Source organism: Pristiophorus japonicus, chromosome 7 (genome assembly GCF_044704955.1).
Source record: "Pristiophorus japonicus isolate sPriJap1 chromosome 7, sPriJap1.hap1, whole genome shotgun sequence".
NCBI lineage: Eukaryota > Metazoa > Chordata > Chondrichthyes > Pristiophoridae > Pristiophorus > Pristiophorus japonicus.
In genome coordinates, this window is record NC_091983.1 from 12,239,055 (window position 1) to 12,258,506 (window position 19,452).

Sequence of the window (19,452 nt, forward strand, 5' to 3'; positions counted from 1 at the left end):
AGTGGGGCAGGTCCCTGTCCCGGCACCTGTCACCCTCTCAGTAAGCATGGAACTGCTGCTGAAGCCCTATAAGAAAGAGTAGATAATTGTCCCTCTGAACAGCTGACGAGTAGTTTCAGCATTCTCAACTGACTTGCCTTGTTCAGTAGCAGAATATCCAACAGAGAACCTTCTTGCTCCCAAAGGAGAAGCCCAGTGAAGTGGGAGACACATGGCAAACCACTGCTCCTGACTCTTGCAGCCATATGTCCCTCCTTAAACCAGGATTTGTGCAAGATACCAGTAAACTTCAGTTTCAGCAGTAACTGACTCTTCCCCCAAGATGCACAAATGGCTGTTGAACAAGAACCTGGTAACACTTCAATAACTAAACTGTCTGCCCTGTCAGAAGATGATCTGAGACATGCTGTGACCGCCAACCAGCCACACAATAGCTTCATCAGTATCGAAGACAGACAAGGCCCAGATACACCATCCAGTGTCTCACAATACATCAACAAGCCCAAGAGAGAGCAGGATACATGCGCAGCCCCCAAATGCAACAACACTACCGATTTGAAGTGGCGTGGAGACACTTGGCTGTTTCTGGAGAGATCAGATATTCAAGGATGTGGTGAGAAGGTGGGTGGGTTTGATCTCTGAAAAATTATCCTATTGGCCTTTCCCTACTCCTTAAACATTCTTCTTTTCTCTTTTAAAATGACTGAAGGTTTTCCATTGCTGAATGAAGTCATCAGAAAAGATATCAAGTGAAATAACTGGAAATGATGCTGAGGCGTTACCTGACAATGCATTCCTGTTTCTTGTTTTTGAGGCTAGATTTTATGCCCCAACAACCATTTTCATTGACGAAATTGACTCCATTTGCAGTCGTAGAGGAACTGCTGAGGAGCATGAGGCTAGCAGACGAGTGAAGGCCGAACTGCTTGTTCAAATGGATGGTAAGTGCCCTCTTTTTTTTTTATTTCCTTCTATGAGTGATGAGACCTTGCCCAAGTGCTCATTCTTCACGTGAGCCTAGACTGCAAGTGCTAGCCGCCTATTTAACCGTGGAAAACATTACAAACAACCTTTACCATATGCTTGTTCAACATCCACATTACCACACTTCTCAACAGAGGCCACTGATTAACAATCAGGAGTGGAAACCCGGTTGCTATCTTTTTTTTTGTTTCTTCCCCTCCAGTCCAGGTGTGCTGAGGCCACTTGTAGCGCACCAACTGCTGCCCGAGATAAGAACAGAAAGTTGGCAAGGGTTTGCTAAACTTCTGGTCTGTACGGTTCAGTAGCACGCCGATGCAATCAGAGGAACCTTCTTTAGATATCTGAATGAGACACACTTCTGGCTACATGCAGAATGATTTGACATTTCTTTCCAAATCTCTAATTGGTAAATATTCAGAGATGTTTTTAATGTTTTTGTTTGTTTAGTAGTGGATTCATGATGGCACTAATAGACAAAAACCAGGACTTTGATTTCATATAATGAAAGGCCAAGGGCTGGAAGGGACTGTATGAGAATAAACATCTAACCTGTTTGACATTCCTCACTACACTAGTTTAATGGAGAAATTAACCCATTTAAAATAAAAAGGGCCAACAGTTCCTGAAATGACAGACACAGGAATATCATGGCAACGTTCCTCCACATCGGCGCATTATTTTTAGCCTCATAATTCGAGGAGCAAAGAATTATAATTATCTTTCTTTCTGTTAATTTTCTTTATTCGGCATTTTATTCAAACATTGAGTGCTAATATTGTGGGGAACTAGCTTTAAAAATGTCTGAAGTTGGCAGTATGAGACCAATGAATTAAAACACAGTTGAAGCTAAGGTACTCTGGGTTAATGACTGCAAATGATCATTCAACTTCCATACATTAATGCACTTGGTCCTTCAAATCAGTAACCCCTAACCAAGTCCTCTGCACTCACTAGTTAAATAACATTATTTATAAAAAGTTCTAACAAGGTTACAGTTCATAATAAAAGACATCCCGGCAGTGATGTGCTTCAATATTTGAAGAACATGTACACCAAACATGTCTGAGATGGGCTGTTTGATATGTTTAAATTGCCACACTCATGACAAAAACGCTTAATATAGTTTACCTGTGTGAGAAAAATGAGGTATTTCAGTTAGTGGTTGTTCCTTTAAAATCCAGTCGTTGCAGTTTTTAAAAACTTGCACTTGAGAATCCTGCAGCAAGCTGGTTTTGACTTCGCGATGCAAGGTTCATTGATTACAGGCCGGAGAAATAATTCAAACAATTATTGGTTCAGTTTGTACATTCCTTTTAATATCTGAATGGTGCAATATCTAGCAAATTCTGGAGTAATGCTTTTTCAGGATATGAAAGAGAGCTGTTTTGGTCAGATCATAACATAAGAATTAGGAGCAGGAGTAGGTCATCCTGCCCCTCGAGCCTGCTCTGCCACGGCTGATCTTGGACCTCAACTCCACTTTCCAGCCCTATCCCCATATCTCTTAATTCCTTGAGTCCAAAAATCTATCTATCTCAGCTTTGAATATACTCAATGACTGAGCACCCACAGCACTTTGGGGCAGAGAATTCCAAAGATTCACAGGCCTCTGAAGAAATTCCTCGTTCTCAGTCTTAAATGGTCGAGCCTTTATCCTGAGACTGTACCCCTCTAGTTCTAGACTCTCCAACCAAGGGAAACAACCACTCGACTTCTACCTGCCAATCCTCCTCCAAATCTTATATGTTTCAATGAGATTACCTCTCATTCATCTAAACTTGAGCATATAGGCCTAATCTACTCAATTGCTCCTAAGAGGACAACCCTCTCATCGCAGGAATCAATCTAGTGAACCTTTGTACACTACCTCTAAGGCAAGTATATCTTTCCTTAAATAAGGAGACCAAAACTGTGCACAGGACTCCAGGTAGGGTCTCACCAAAGCCCTGTACAATTGTAGCAAAACTTCCTTGTATGTGCCTTTGAGTCAGAAGGTTGTGGGATAAAATCCAAATCCATGGATTTGAGCACAAAAATCTAGGCTGACACTCAAGTGCAGTACTGAGGGAGTGCTGTGATGTCGGAGGTACTATCTTTTGGATGAGACGTTAAACCGAGGACCCATCTGCTCTCTCAGGCGGACATAAAAGATCCCGTGACACTATTTCGAAGAAGAGCAGGGGGAGTTATTCCCAGTGGTCCTGGCCAATATTTAACCCTCAATCAACGTCACTAAATCAGATTATTTGGTCATTAACACATTGCTGTTTGTGGGAGCTTGCTGTGCACAAATTGGCTGCCCCTTTTGCTACATTACAACAGTGACTACACTCCAAAAGGAACTTCATTGGCTCTAAAGTGCTTTGAGCTATCCGGTGGTTGTGAAAGACGTTTTAGAAAAATGTATTTTTTTTAAACCCTCTAGCAATAAAGGCCATCGTGCCATTTGTCTTCCTAATTGCTTGCTGTACCTGCATACTAACTCTGCGTTTCTTGTACTAGGACACCCAAATCTCTCTGAGCACCAACATTTAATAGTTTCTCACCATTTAAAAAATATTCTGTCTTAAAGTGAATAACCTCACATTTCCCTACATTATACTCCATCTGCCCACTCACTGTATCTGTCTATATCCCTCTGCAGGCCCTTTGCATCCTCCTCACATCTTACCTTTCCACGTCAGCAAATTTGGATACAATTAAGTCATTAATATAGATTATAAATAGCTGAGGCCCAAGCACTGATTCTTGTGGCACCCCACTAGTTACAGCCTGCCAATCTACAAATGATCCGTTTATCCCTACTCTCTCTTTTCTGTCAGTTAACCAATCCTTTATCCATGCTAATACCTTATCCCCAACCCCATGGGTCCTAACAACCTGTTATGTGGCACCTTATCGAATGCCTTTTAGAAATCCAAATATATTGCCTCCACTGGTTCCCCTTTATCTACCCTGCTCATTACATCCTCAAAACAAAACTCTTAATAAATTTGTCAAACACGTGACTCTGCCTCATCATATTATAATTTTCTAAGTACCCTGTTACCACTTCCTTAATAATGGATTCCAGCATACCACTGATGTCAAGCTAACTGACTTGTAGTTCCTGAGTTTTTTCTTTCCCTTTTTGAATAGCGGGGTTACTTTTGCTACCTTCCAATCCTACCTTTCCTGAATCTAGGGATTTTTGGAAGATCACAACCAATGCATCCACTATCTCTACAGCTACCTCTTTTGGAATCCTAGCATGTAGGTCATCAGGTCCAAGGGATTTGTCGGCCTTTAATCCCATTAGTTTCTCAAGTACTTTTTCTCTACTGATAATTACTTTTAGTTCCTTACTCTCATTAGCCCCTCGGTTCCCCACTATTATTGGCAGGCTTTTTGTGTCTTCTACTGTGAAGACAGATATAAAATAGTTGTTTAAAACCTGTGCCATTTCCTTGTCCCCCTGCGCCCCCCCCCCCCCCATATAACTTCACCTGTCTCAGCTTCTCGCTTGTAGAAGCTCTTACAATCTGTTTTTATATTTCTTGCTAATTTACTCTCATTCTATTTTATCAATTTTTTTGTCATCCTTTGCTGGTTTTGAAAGCTCTCCCAATCCTTAGACTTGCTACTATTCTTTGCAACATTAGCAGTCACTTTTAATCTAATACGATCCTTGACTTCTTTAATTAACCATGGATGGCTCACTTTTCCCGTGGAGTTTTTATTTCTGAATGGAATGTATAGTCGTTGAGAATTTTGGAATATTTCTTTAAATGATTGCCGCTGCTTGTCTACTATCACAATCACTAAGAAGGTGGTACTCAGTAAGATAATCGGACTAAAGGCAGATACATCCCCTGGACCTGATGGCTTGCATACTAGGGTCAAGAGAAGTAGCTGCAGGGATTGTGGATGCATTGGTTGTAATTTACCAAAATTCCCTGGATTCTGGGGATGTCCCAGCAGATTGGAAAACTGCACATGTAACACCCCTATTTAAAAAAGGAGACAGACAAAAAGCAGGAAACTATAGACCAGTTAGCCTAACATCTGTGGTTGGGAAAATGTTGGAGTCCATTATTGCAGAAGCAGGACATTTGGAAAAGCAAAATTCGGTCAGGCAGAGTCAGCTTGGATTTATGAAGGGGAAGTCATGTTAGACAAATTTGCTGGAGTTCTTTGAGGATGTAATGGACAGGGTGAATAAAGGGGAACCAGTTGATGTAGTGTATTTGAACTTCCAGAAGGCATTTGACAAGGTGCCACATAAAAGGTTAACTGCAAAAGATAAAAGTTCACGGTGTTGGGGGTAATATATTAGCATGGATAGGGGATTGGCTAACTAACCGAGAATAGAGTTGGGTAAATGGTTCATTCTGTGGTTAACAACCAGTAACTGGTGGGGTGCCTCAGGGATCAGTGCTGGGACCCCAACTATTTACAATCTATATTAACGACTTGGAAGAAGGGACTGAGTGTAATGTAGCCAAGTTTGCTGATGACACAAAGATGGGGGGGGAAAGCAATATGTGAGGAGGACACAAAATCTGTAAAAGGGCATAGACAAGCTAAGTGAGTGGGCAAAAATTTGACAAGTGGAGTATAATGTTGGAAAGTGTGAGGTCGTGCACTTAGGCAGAAAAAAAATCAAAGAGCAAGTTATTATTTAAATGGAGAAAGATTGCAAAGTGCCGCAGTACAGCGGGCACTTGTGCATGAAACACAAAAAGATAGTATGCAGGTAAAGCAAGTGATCAGGAAGGCCAATGGTATCTTGGCCTTTATTGCAAAGAGGATGGAGTATAAAAGCAGGGAAGTCTTGCTACAGCTATACAGGGTATTGGTGAGGCCACACCTGGAATACTGCGTGCAGTTTTGGTTTCCATATTTATGAAAGGATATACTTGCTTTGGAGGCAGTTCAGAGAAGGTTCACTAGGTTGATTCCGGGGATAAGGGGGTTGACATGAGGAAAGGTTGAGTAGGTTGGGCCGCTACTCATTGGAATTCAGAAGAATGAGAGGTGATCTTATCGAAACGTATAAGATTATGAAGGGGCTTGACAAGGTGGATGCAGAGAGGATGTTCCAACTGATGGGGGAGACTAGAACTAGAGGGCAGAATCTTAGAATAAGGGGCTGCCCATTTAAAACAGGGAGATGAGAAATTTCTTCTGAGAGTTGTAAATCTGTGGAGTTTGCTGACTCAGAGAGCTGTGGAAGCTGGGACATTGAATAAATTTAAGACAAAAATAGACGATAAGGGGTTATGGGGACCGGGCAGGGAAGTGGATTGAGTCCATAATCAGATCAGCCATGATCTTATTGAATGGTGGAGCATACTCGAGGGGCCATATGGCCTACTCCTGTTCCTATCATACCTTTTAATCTAATTTCCCAATCTACCTCAGCACAACTCATACCTACGTAATTGGCTTTATTTAAGTTTAAGACTCTAGTGTCAGACTTAGAATTTCACATTGAGTCTGAAAGTGATATTCTTATCATATGATCACTCTTTCCTAGAGGATCCTTTATTATAAGATTACTAATTAACCCTGTCTCATTACACAAAACAAGATCTAAAATAGCATGTTCCATTGTTGTAGGAAACTGTATTGAATACATTCCATGCACTTTTCCTCCAGACTATCTTGCCAATTTGATTTGCCCAATCTGTATGCAGATTAAAGTCGCCCATGATCATTGTATTACCTTCGTTGCAAGCTGTTTTTTTTGCTAATTAATTCTCTGTCCAAAGATATAGCTACTGTTAGGGGCCTATAAACTAGTCCCATCAGTGTTTTCCTTGTTATTTCTTATCTCTACCCAGAAGAATGAGAGGGGACCTCATAGAAACGTTTAAAATTCTGACGGGTTTAGACAGGTTAGATGCAGAAAGAATGTTCCCAATGTTGGGGAAGTCCAGAACCAGGGGTCACAGTCTGAGGATAAGGGGTAAGCCATTTAGGACCGAGATGAGGAGAAACTTCTTCACCCAGAGAGTGGTGAACCTGTGGAATTCTCTACCACAGAAAGTAGTTGAGGCCAATTCACTAAATATATTCAAAAGGGAGTTAGATGAAGTCCTTACTACTCGGGGGATCAAGGGTTATGGCGAGAAAGCAGGAAGGGGGTACTGAAGTTTCATGTTCAGCCATGAACTCATTGAATGGCGGTGCAGGCTAGAAGGGCTGAATGGCCTGCTCCTGCACCTATTTTCTATGTTTCTATGTTTCTATACTGATTCTATTTCCTGATCATCTGAGCCAAGATCCTTTCTCTCTACTGTCCTTCTGTCATCCATAATTATCAGGACTACCATCCCCCTCTCTTTCCCCCCCCCACCCCCCGCCCGTTCCAGTCTGCCTGTCTTTTCGATGAGTCCAGTATCTTGGAATATTTAGTTCCCAACCTGGTCACCTTGCAACCATGTCTCTGAAATGACTATTGGATCAAAGCCATTTATCTCTATTTGTGCCACTAATTCATCTACCTTGCTATGAATGCTTCCTGCATTCAGGTAAAGAGCCTTTAGTTTTAAACTTTGACCATTAGTTCCTGCTTTCATCTTATTCACTGATGCACTTGTCCCTTCCTGTCACATTCTGCTTATCTTTATCCAAATCGCTACACTGCTCCATTGCCTTGACTTTTCTCTTTAGATTTGTAAATTTCCCCTCACCTGACCACCCCCCGCCCCCCACCTTTTAGCCCTATTCACAGCTCTAGTTATTCAGTTCGCCAGGACACTGGTCTCAGCCTGGTTTAAGTGGAGACCGTTCCAATGCTCCCTCTTTTCCCCAGTACTAGTACCAGTCCCCAAGAATCAAAACCCCTTCCTCTCACCACTCTTTGAACCAAACATCTGCTTCTCCCTATGCCAATTTGCCTTTTTACCTTTGAGGTTCTGCTTTTTAATTTTGTTCCTAGCTCCTCAAATTCTCTTAGCAGAACCTCATTCCTAGTTCTACCTATATCGTTAGTTCCTACGTGGACCATGACCACTGGATCCTCCACCTCCTCCTCCAGCTACCAGGAGATATCCTTAACTTTGACAACACAGCCGTCGGAATTCCAGATCGCGGCTGCAGAGGACAGTATCTATCTATCCCCCTGACTATACTGTCGCCTACCACTACCACATAACTTTTCACCCCTCCCCCCCCCCCCCCCCGCAACTTGAATTGCCTCCTGTACCACAGTGCTGTGGTCAGTTTGCACATCCTCACAGGCAGCAAGAACCTCAAATACCTGTTGGATAAAGACAAATGCTGAGGCTTCTCCAGCACTGCACCTGGGGTCCCCTTACCTGCCTGAGTTGCAATAACACCCTGACCAGTAACCATACCTGCACTATTACCTAACCTAAGGGGTGTGACTGCCTCCTGGATCAACGTGTCCAGGTAACACTACCCCCTCCCTGATAGAAACATAGAAAATAGGTGCAAGAGTAGGCTATTCGGCCCTTCGAGCCTGCACCACCATTCAATAAGATCATGACTAATCATTCACCTCAGTACCCCTTTCCTGCTTTCTCTCCATACCCCTTGATTCCTTTAGCCGTAAGGGCCATATCTAACTCCCTCTTGAATATATCCAATGAACTGGCACCAACAACTCTCTGCGGTAGGGAATTCCACAAGTTAACAACTCTGAGTGAAGAAATTTCTCCTCAACTCAGTCCTAAATGGCTTACCCCTTATCCTTAGACTCTGTCTCCTGGTTCGTGACTTCCCCAACATCAGGAATATTCTTCCTGCATCTAACCTGCCCAGTCCTGTCAGAATTTTATATGTTTCTATGAGATCCCCTCTCATCCTTCTAAACTCCACTGTATAAAAGCCCAGTTGATCCAGTCTCTCCTCATATGTCAGTCCAGCCATCCCGGGAATCAGTCTGGTGAATCTTCGCTGCACTCTCTCAATAGCAAGAACATCCTTCCACAGATTAGGAGACCAAAACTGAACACAATATTCCAGGTGAGGCCTCACTAAGGCCCTATACAACTGCAGTAAGACCTCCCTGTTCCTATACTCAAATCCCCTAGCTATGAAGGCCAACATACCATTTGCCACCTTCACCGCCTGCTGTACCTGCATGCCAACTTTCAATGACTGATATACCATGATACCCAGGTCTCGTTGCACCTCCCAGTTTTTATAATCTGCTGCCATTCAGATAATATTCTGCCTTTGTGTTTTTGCCACCAAAGTGGATAACCTCACATTTATCCACATTATACTGCATCTGCCATGCATTTGCCCACTCACCTAACCTCTCCAAGTCACCCTACAGCCTTTTGGCGTCCTCCTCACAGCTCACATCGCCACCCAGCTTAGTGTCATCTGAAAACTTGGAGATATTACACTCAATTACTTCATTTAAATCATTAATGTATATTGTAAAGAGCTGGGGTCCCAGCACTGAGCCCTGCGACACCCCACTAGTCACTGCCTGCCATTCTAAAAAGGACCCGTTTATCCTGACTCTCTGCTTCCTGTCCACTTCAGTTCTCTATCCACGTCAGTACATTACCCCCAATACCATGTGCCTTAATTTTGCACACCAATCTCTTGTGTGGGACCTTGTCAAAAGCATTTTGAAAGTCCAAATACACCACATCCATTGGTTCTCCCATGTCCACTCTACCAGTTACATCCTCAAAAAATTCCAGAAGATTTGTCAAGCATGATTTCCCTTTCATAAATCGATTGGACCGATCCCGTCCCTGCTTTCCACATGCGCTGCTATTTCATCTTTAATAATTAATTCCAACATTTCCCCACTACTGATGTCAGGCTAACCGGTCTATAATTAACCGTTTTCTCTCTCTCTCTCTCCTTTCTTAAAAAGTGGTGTTACATTAGCTACCCTCCAGTCCATAGGAGCTGATCCAGAGTCGATAGACTGTTGGAAAATGATCACCAATGCATCCACTATTTCTAGGGCTACTTCCTTAAGTACTCTGGGATGCAGACTAACAGGCCCCGGGGATTTATCGGCCTTCAATCCCATCAATTTCCCTAACACAATTTCCTGCCTAATAAGGATTTCCTTCAGTTCCTCCTTCTAACTAGACCCTTGGTCCCCTAGTATTTCCGGAAGGTTATTTGTGTCTTCCTTCGTGAAGACAGAACCAAAGTATTTGTTTAACTGGCCCGCCATTTCTTTGTTCCCCATTATAAATTCACCTGAATCTGACTGCAAGGAACCTATGTTTGTCTTCACTAATCTTTTTCTCTTCACATAGCTATAGAAGCTTTTGCAGTCAGTTTTTATGTTCCCTGCAAGCTTCCTCTCAACTCAATTTTCCCCCTCCTAATTAAACCCTTTGTCCTCCTCTGCTGTATTATAAAATTCTCCAGTCCTCAGGTTTACTGCTTTTTCTGGCCAATTTATATCCCTCTTCCTTGGATTTAACACTATCCTTAATTTCTCTTGTTAGCCACGGTTGAGTTGCCTTTTCCGTTTTATTTTTACTCCAGACAGCGATGTACAATTGTTGAAGTTCATCCATGTGATCTTTAAATCTTTGCCATTGTCTATCTACCATCAACCCTTTCAGTATCACTCGCCAGTCTATTCTAGCCAATTCACGTCTCATACCATCGAAAGTTACCTTTCCTTAAGTTCAGGACCCTAGTCTCTTAATTAACTGTGTCACTCTCCACCTTAATAACGAATTCTACCATATTATGGTCACTCTTCCCCAAGGAGCCTCGCACAACAAGATTGCTAATTAGTCCTTTCTCATTACACATCACCCAGTCTGCGATCGCCAGCCCTCTATTGGTTCCTCGACATATTGATCTAGAAAACCATCCCTAATACACTCCAGGAAATCCTTCCCCACCGTAATGCTACCAGTTAGGTTAGCTCAATCTATATGTAGATTAAAGTCGCCCATGATAACTGCTGTACCTTTATTGCACACATCCCTAATTTCTTGTTTGATGCTGTCCTGTAATTGCTGCATCTCGGACACCAACTCAACAACTCTGAGCTGAAGTTCCTCAAGATTTACACTGACTGGAAACGTGGTTGTCCGGGTTCGCGATGTTCTCAAGCTCCCACATCCTACAGTTGCAATACACCACCATTACTTTATTCACTTGTTTTAATTAGTTAGGTAATTAAAGTTGATGTATTTAATTAACTTAGCTTACAGTTTAGTTTTTAAACTAATTACTAGATCTAGTTTAAATTCTAGGTAGATTTGTTTTTATTCGTTCATGGGATGTGGGCGCTGCTGGCAAGGCCAGCATCCCTAATTGCCGTTGAGAAGGTGGTGGTGAGCTGCCTTCTTGAAATGCTGCAGTCCTTGTGGTGAAGGTACTCCCATCGTCATCATAGGCAGTCCCTTGGAATCGAGGAAGACTTGCTTCCACTCCTGAAGTGAGCTCTCTGGTGGCTGAGCAGTCCAATACGAGAGCCACAGACTCTGTCACAGGTGGGACAGTCAGTCGCCGAGGGAAGGGGTGGGTGGGATGGTTTGCTGCACGCTCTTTCCGCTGCCTTCGCTTGACCTCTTCGCGCTCTCAGCGTTGAGACTCGAGGTGCTCAACGCCCTCGCGGATGAACTTTCTCCACTTAGCTCTGGCTGTTCACCCACTCCCCCCAGAATGCTCTGCAGCCGCTCAGTGACATCCTTGACCCTGGCACCAGGAGGCAACATACCATCCTGGAGTCACGTCTGCGGCCGCAGAAACACCTGTCTGCTCCCCTAACTATCGAATCCCCTACCACTGTTGCTCTTCCACTCTCCTTCCTCCCGCCCGCGTGCAGCTGAGCCACCCGTGGTGCCGTGGACTTGGCTCTGGCTGCACTCCCTAGAGTGGTGATCTTTGTATTATTTTATCTACTCAGAGTTTGATGGAACAATGTCCATTGTAAAGATATAACCATATTACATGAATGTTAGTAATTTGCTCCTTTAGCTTTTAGAAATAAATATCCTTGATATTTTAAACTTAAAATGAGGTCTGATGTGATACTCTAAAATATGTTTAAAATCAATTACTACTCAGCGTTTTGTTTTTCTTTATCCTGAACACATTACAAGACAAGGATGGATGCTCTCTCTCACAAGCTATGGGGAGTTGACACTCACCAGTGAGAGTCATCTAAAATATAAGTAGCAAAATATTCTATAATAGCTTTTATTTATATAGTAGTGTCATAAAACAAAATTTGACACCGAGTTACATAAGGCGATATTTAGACAGATGGCCAAAAGCTTGGTCAAAGGTAGGTTTCAAGAAGCATCTTAAAGGTGGCAAGAGAGGTAGCGAGGTGGAGAGGTTTAGGCTGGGAATTCCAAAGCTTAGGGCCTTGGCAGTTGAAGGCACGGCCGGCAATGGTGGAGCGATTGAAATCGGGGATGCTCAAGAGGCCAGAATTAGAGGAGCGCAGATATCTCGGAAGGTTGTGGGGCTGGGTGAGTTTACAGAGATAGGGAAGGGTGAAGCCATGGAGGAGTTTGAAAACCATAATGAGAATTTAAAGTAGAGGCGTTGCTTAACCGGGAGCCAATGTAGGTCAGCGAGCCCAGCGGTGATGGGTGAACGGACCTTGGTGAGTGTTAGGACACGGGCAGCAGAGTTTTGGATCAGCTCGAGTTTACGGGGAGCGGAACGTGATGGGCCGACCAGGACTGTGTTGGAATAGTCAGGTCTTGAGGTAATAAAGGCATGGATTAGGGCTTCAGCAGCAGATGAGCTGAGGCAGGGGTGAATTTGGGCGATTATCCGGAGGTGAAAATAGGCGGTCTTCGTGATGGCATGGATATGTGGCCATAAGGTCATTTCTGAGTCAAATATGACACCAAGATTGTGAACGGTGTGGTTCAGCCTCAGACTGTTCCCAGGGAGAGGGATGGAGTCAGTGGTTAGGGAACGGAATTCGTGGCGGGGACCGAAAACAATGGCTTCGCTCTTCCCAATATTTAGTTGGAGAAAATTTCTGCTCATCCAGTACTGGATGTCGGACAAACAGTCTGTCAATTTCGAGGCTGTGGAGGGATCAAGAGAAGAGGTGGTTAGGCAGAGTTGGGTGTCTTGTCAGAGTACATGTGGAAACTGATGCTGTGTTTTCGGATAATGTCACCGAGGGGCAACATGTAGATGAGAAATGGGAAGGGGCCGAGGATAGATTCTTGGGGGCGCCAGAGATAGTGATGCAGGAGCAGGAAGAGAAGCCATTGCTGGCTACGATTAGATAGGTAAGAATGCAACCAAGTGAGTGCAGTCCCACTCGGCTGGATGACATTGTAGAAGCCTATCAAAGACTGTAGACAGGTCGCGAAGGATGAGGAGGGATAGTTTACCTTTGTCATGGCCACATAGTATGTCATTTGTGACTTTGATGAGAGCCTTTTCGGTACTGTGGCAGGGTAGAAACCTGATTGGAGGGATTGAAACTTGGATTTGCGGGGAAAATTGGCACGGATGTGGAGGCAACAATGTGTTCAAGGACTTGAGAGGAAAGGGAGCTTGGTGATGGAACAGTACTTTGTAAGCCCGGAGGGGTCAAGGATTGCTTTTTTGAGAAGGGTGATGACAGCAGATTTGAAGGCGAGGGGGGAAAGTACCTGGGGAAAGCAAATCGTTAATAAAATCAGCTATCATGGGAGACAGAAAAGGAAATGGGATAGTCAGCAGTTTAGTGGTCATAGGGTCGAGGGAAGATGAAGTGGTTCTCTTGGACAAGGTGAGATCAGAGAAGGCATGAGGGGAGATCGGAGAGAAACTGGAGGAAGATGTGAGTTCAGGGCTAGCGCGGGGCGGGGGGAGGTGGAGGGGTGGGACCTCAGAGGAAGTTTGGCCCAGTGTGCTAGGGGAAGGGAGGGAAGTGGCAGAGACAGCTAATGGTCTCAATCTTAGTGACAAAGAAGTCCTCGCATTTGTTATTGGAGGTGAAGGTGGAAGAAACAAGTGAGAGGAGTTTAAGTAGATGGTTTGAAGTAGAGAAATGAGGGTTATCTTTGCATTCCAGAATAGTGAGCAATTTAGGCAGACAAGAGCAGGACCCAATCATGCTTTATGTGGCCCAGCCAGATCTGGCAGTGAATGGCTAAACCAGTTGTCTGCCATATCTGTTCAAATCTGCATCCTTTGGACTTAAGGGAGCGAAGGTGAGTGACGTACCAGGGGGAAAGCCCTCATCTAAGATAAGGAGTTTTAAAAAGACTCCAAAACATACCTGCCTGCAAGGAGGAGACTAAACTCATAGTTTGTGTTTGTTTGTCGTAACATGGGGGTCCTGCAAACCATGCAATTGATGAGCTGGAGCTGGTGAAAAATCTCCATAAATACCCAATTTCACAAATAAATGTCACACTATGGACACTGGTCTAAGTGATGTGTTATCATGGAGAACATCAAGCCCTTTGAGAGGCTTTTATTGGTTGGTTACAGTTTCTGAGATTTAAGTATCGTAATCTAGTGAAATCTGCTGTTTCTTGTTTTTAAATATAATTTCTCAATAAACCCGATTTATAGTTTGTGGCCTGAAAAATACAATCCGTCATTGTGCTTTTTGTACTGATGGATGAGTGACTTTAATATGCATATAGATTGGGCTAACCAAACTGGAAGCAATACGGTGGAGGAGGATTTCCTGGAGTGCATAAGGGATGGTTTTCTAGACCAATATGTCGAGGAACCAACTGGGGGGGGGGGCCATCATAGACTGGGTTTTGTGTAATGAGGGAGGATTAATTAGCAATCTCGTTGTGCGAGGCCCCTTGGGGAAGAGTGTCCATAATATGGTGGAATTCTACATTAGGATGGAGAATGAAACAATTAATTCAGAGACCATGGTACAGAACTTTAATGAAGGGTAACTTTGAAGGTATGAGGCGTGAATTGGCTAGGATAGATTGGCGAATGATACTTAAGGGGTTGACAGTGGATGGTCAATGGCAGACATTTAGAGACTGCATGGATGAACTACAACAATTGTACATCCCTGTCTGGCGTGAAAATAAAAAAGGGAAGGTGGCTCAACCGTGGCTATCAAGGGAAATCAGGGATAGTATTAAAGCCAAGGAAGTGGCATACAAATTGGCCAGAAATAGCAGCGAACCCGGGGACTGGGAGAAATTTAGAACTCAGCAGAGGAAGACAAAGGGTTTGATTAGGGCAGGGAAAATAGAGTACAAGAGGAAGCTTGTAGGGAACATTAAAACGGACTGCAAAAGCTTCTATAGATATGTAAAGAGAAAAAGGTTAGTAAAGACAAACATAGGTCCCCTGCAGTCAGAATCAGGGGAAGTCATAACTGGGAACAAAGAAATGGCAGACCAATTGAACAAGTACTTTGGTTCGGTATTCACTAAGGAGGACACCAACAACCTTCCGGATATAAAAGGGGTCAGAGGGTTCAGTAAGAAGGAGGAACTGAGGGAAATCCTTATTAGTCGGGACATTGTGTTGGGGAAATTGATGGGATTGAAGGCCGATAAATCCCCAGGGCCTGATGGTCTGCATCCCAGAGTACTTCAGAAGGTGGCCTTGGAAATAGCGGATGCATTGACAGTCATTTTCCAACATTCCATAGACTCTGGATCAGTTCCTATGGAGTGGAGGTTAGCCAATGTAACCCCACTTTTTAAAAAAGGAGGGAGAGAGAAAACAGGGAATTATAGACCGGTCAGCCTGGTAGTGGTATAGATCGGTAGTGGGTAAAATGATGGAATCAATTATTAAGGATGTCGTAGCAGTGCATTTGGAAAGAGGTGACATGATAGGTCCAAGTCAGCATGAATTTGTGAAAGGGAAATCATGCTTGACAAATCTTCTGGAATTTTTTGAGGATGTTTCCAGTAGAGTGGACAAGGGAGAACCAGTTGATGTGGTATATTTGGACTTTCAGAAGGCTTTCGACAAGGTCCCACACAAGAGATTAATGTGCAAAGTTAAAGCACATGGGATTGGGGGTAGTGTGCTGACGTGGATTGAGAACTGGTTGTCAGACAGGAAGCAAAGAGTAGGAGTAAATGGGGACTTCAGAATGGCAGGCAGTGACTAGTGGGGTACCGCAAGGTTCTGTGCTGGAGCCCCAGCTGTTTACATTGTACATTAATGATTTAGACGAGGAGATTAAATGTAGTATCTCCAAGTTTGCGGATGATACTAAGTTGGGTGGCCGTGTGAGCTGCGAGGAGGATGCTATGAGGCTGCAGAGTGACTTGGATAGGTTAGGTGAGTGGCCAAATGCATGGCAGATGAAGTATAATGTGGATAAATGTGAGGTTATCCACTTTGGTGGTAAAAACAGAGAGACAGACTATTATCTGAATGGTGACAGATTAGGAAAAGGGGAGGTGCAGCGAGACCTAGGTGTCATGGTACATCAGTCATTGAAGGTTGGCATGCAGGTACAGCAGGCGGTTAAGAAAGCAAATGGCATGTTGGCCTTCATAGCGAGGGGATTTGAGTACAGGGGCAGGGAGGTTTTACTACAGTTGTACAGGGCCTTGGTGAGGCCACACCTGGAGTATTGTGTACAGTTTTGGTCTCCTAACTTGAGGAAGGCCATTCTTGCTATTGAGGGAGTGCAGCGAAGGTTCACCAGACTGATTCCTGGGATGGCGGGACTGACATATCAAGAAAGACTGGATCAACTGGGCTTGTATTCACTGGAGTTTAGAAGAATGAGAGGTGATCTTATTGAAACATATAAGATTATGAGGGGGCTAGAACTAGGGAACATAGTTTCAGAATAAAGGATCACCTAATAAAATGGAAATGAGGAGGAATTTCTTCTCTGAGGGTCGTGATTCTTTGGAATTCTCAACCCCAGAGAGCTGTCATTGAATATATTTAAGGTGGAGATAGACAGATTTTTGAATGATAAGAGAGTCAAGAGTTATGGGGAGCGGGCAGGGAAGTGGCGTTGAGGCCATGATCAGATCAGCCGTGATCTTATTGAATGGCGGAGCAAGCTCGAGGGGCCAAATGCCTACTCCTGCTCCTAGTTCTTATGTTCTTATGTACATCTATTGACAAGATCTGTGAAGAGCAAATCATCATCTGTATTAAAAAAAAGTGAGCTTTTGGTGAAAGTGCAGGGGAGTGGGACATTTTTAAATGCAGCGAGTTATGATCTGGAATGCATTGCATGAAAGGGCGGTGGAAGCAGATTCAATAATAACTTTCAATGGGTATTGGATTCTTGGAAAGGAAACATTTGCAGTGCTGTGGGGGAAGAGCAGGGGAGTGGGACTAATTGGGTTGCTCTTTCAAAGAGCCGGCACAGGCACAATGGGCCAAATGAGCCCTCCTGTGCTGTATGATTCTAGGATTATCAAGAGTATAGTTTATTATTCACCCTAGTATCAGATACAATACTCAAAGGTGTTGAAAGGTTCATCGGGAGTGCAGGCTTGCTTACGGAAGTGACTTTTTGTGCTGGACATGTGTGAACCTGAATTGTAACACTAACATCAGATCTCTGCATTTGATGTCATCCTGCATACGGTTGCATTTTTCAAAGGCTCCCTCATGCGATTTAATTTTTTTAGCCTGCTGCGATCCAAGCGTTTCAGATATGTTTGGGGCTTTTTACATTATCTTCGAGCTGCTATCTAGTTGCAAGCTCTTGTTGATGAACCTACAGATTGTTGTGAGTATAAGCTTTTTTTATTCAAAATAATGGCCAGGGCTTTCTGCTTCTGAGCTTGCCAGCCAGTCTGTTAAAATGAATGGGAGAGAAATTGCAGGCTGACAGGTGCAGAATCAGAAAACCGTGACCATAGACTTGACGAGCCCTCATCTCAGCCTGCTTTGGCACGTGGCTAGTGCAGTACTACCATCACATCTGTTCAGTCAAAAATTATATCTAGGTCTGTCTTGGTTTAGGAAATCGCGATGCTGAATATATCCACTGCCTTCTCTTTCTTTAATTAAAATGAAGTATCAGTTACCAGATATGGCTTTGCTTCATGAAGGGGGATTGGTGAATGTCTTTCATTCGGTGCAGCCATTTCATTCGACAATGAGACTTGAGGTGAATTTTCTCCTGTTAGTTTCAGTGAAAAAGTCTGTGCGTACAAACATAATTATTTCAGTAAATGTATGGGCGGGGGGATTTCACACATGGCTGGTTGAGTATATCGTCTTTTTTTTATTCCACCAGCGGAAGCCTGCATCCATTCTACTCGTGTAGTAGGCACCTCTTCGGCCAACATGCGGAAGATGCCTCCCAAGGCAAATTCCTGAAGTAAATTTAAATGCTTTAATGAAGTATTGTATTGACACAACTAAGGATGATTAATACTTCTGCGCCATTCTGCTCACAACTGGCATTGTGGACTAGGTTCTGCCTGACCTTGCTATTTTCATACTTTTTTTGAAAGTTGAATAGAAGAAGGATGTTGGACTACACACCTCCCTCCTTTTAGCTGAAATTCCACCTTTATGCGCAAAGCACATTCACTGCCTAAATCTCTTTTGTCTTTCTGATCTGTTGTGGCTTGGAACTGATTAGTGTCCACGATGTATATTTCAGTGCTATTGCTATTAACTTCAGCTGTAGTTACGCTACAATGCATGGCCCGATGTGCAGCAGAGTAAATGAAAGCTGCTTCATCCATGCACGGCACAAAGTTCTTAACGAGACAGCCCTAGTTCCCCCTTTCTCCCCATGTGGGATGGTAATGGCAGAACCAGTTGGTATGTGGAAATTGAATTTCATTCAGGCAATAAGAAAGACCATACTGGAGGCAGGCAATCTAACATTAGAGCCTAAATTAATGTTTCCTACATTAGAAACAGTGACTACACTTCAAAAAGTACTTCATTGACTGTAAAGCGCTTCGCGATGTCCTGAGGTCGTGAAAGGTGCTGTAGAAATGCAAGTCTTTTTCTTACTCTTTCATTTTTTTCTTTCTATTTTATCTTTTGTATTTTCTTCTTTTTTCATTCTTTCTCTTTCTTTTCCTTTTTTCTCTCTCTTTCTCTTTTCTCTCTCTCACTTTCTCTTGCGCTCTCTTACTCTTTCTTACTCTTTCTTACTCATTCTCTTTTCCTTTCTCTTACATTTTTTTCTTTATCAGTTCTCTGCAGCAGAAATCAAACTGATCTTCGCAATATGTGGAAAATTTCAATTTGATGATATATGTGAAATAAATGTATTTATTGATCTGTTTATCTATTGTAGGTGTTGGAGGTGCATCAGAAAACGATGATCCTTGCAAGATGGTTATGGTTCTGGCAGCTACTAACTTCCCATGGGATATTGATGAAGCTCTTCGAAGGCGTCTAGAAAAGCGGATTTATATTCCTTTGCCTTCAGGTACTGATGACAGTTTAGTTAGTTGACAAAGTTTGACCGCAACTAGTTTGAGATGTAAAGATTAAAGCATGTATGTGCCCTGAAAACGTGGTCTTTCTGATCTTCAGTTAAAAGGTGTGACTCATTTATGACACAAACCTGTCACAATATTTTACTGAACCTGTGCTATCCACTTT

The 19,452-nt window shown here is 43.3% G+C and overlaps 1 protein-coding gene across 2 annotated transcripts in view; it reads left to right on the top strand.

The window, feature by feature from the left end:
• The window catches only part of LOC139267059 (katanin p60 ATPase-containing subunit A1-like), an 83,288-nt gene that overhangs the window by 58,293 nt on the left and 5,543 nt on the right, over window positions 1–19,452 (top strand). For both annotated transcript variants that reach the window (XM_070884817.1, XM_070884815.1), the window contains exons 9-10: window positions 815–941; window positions 19,142–19,276. In XM_070884817.1, coding sequence (XP_070740918.1) covers window positions 815–941; window positions 19,142–19,276 — 262 coding nt within the window. The remainder of the gene's footprint in view (window positions 1–814; window positions 942–19,141; window positions 19,277–19,452) is intronic.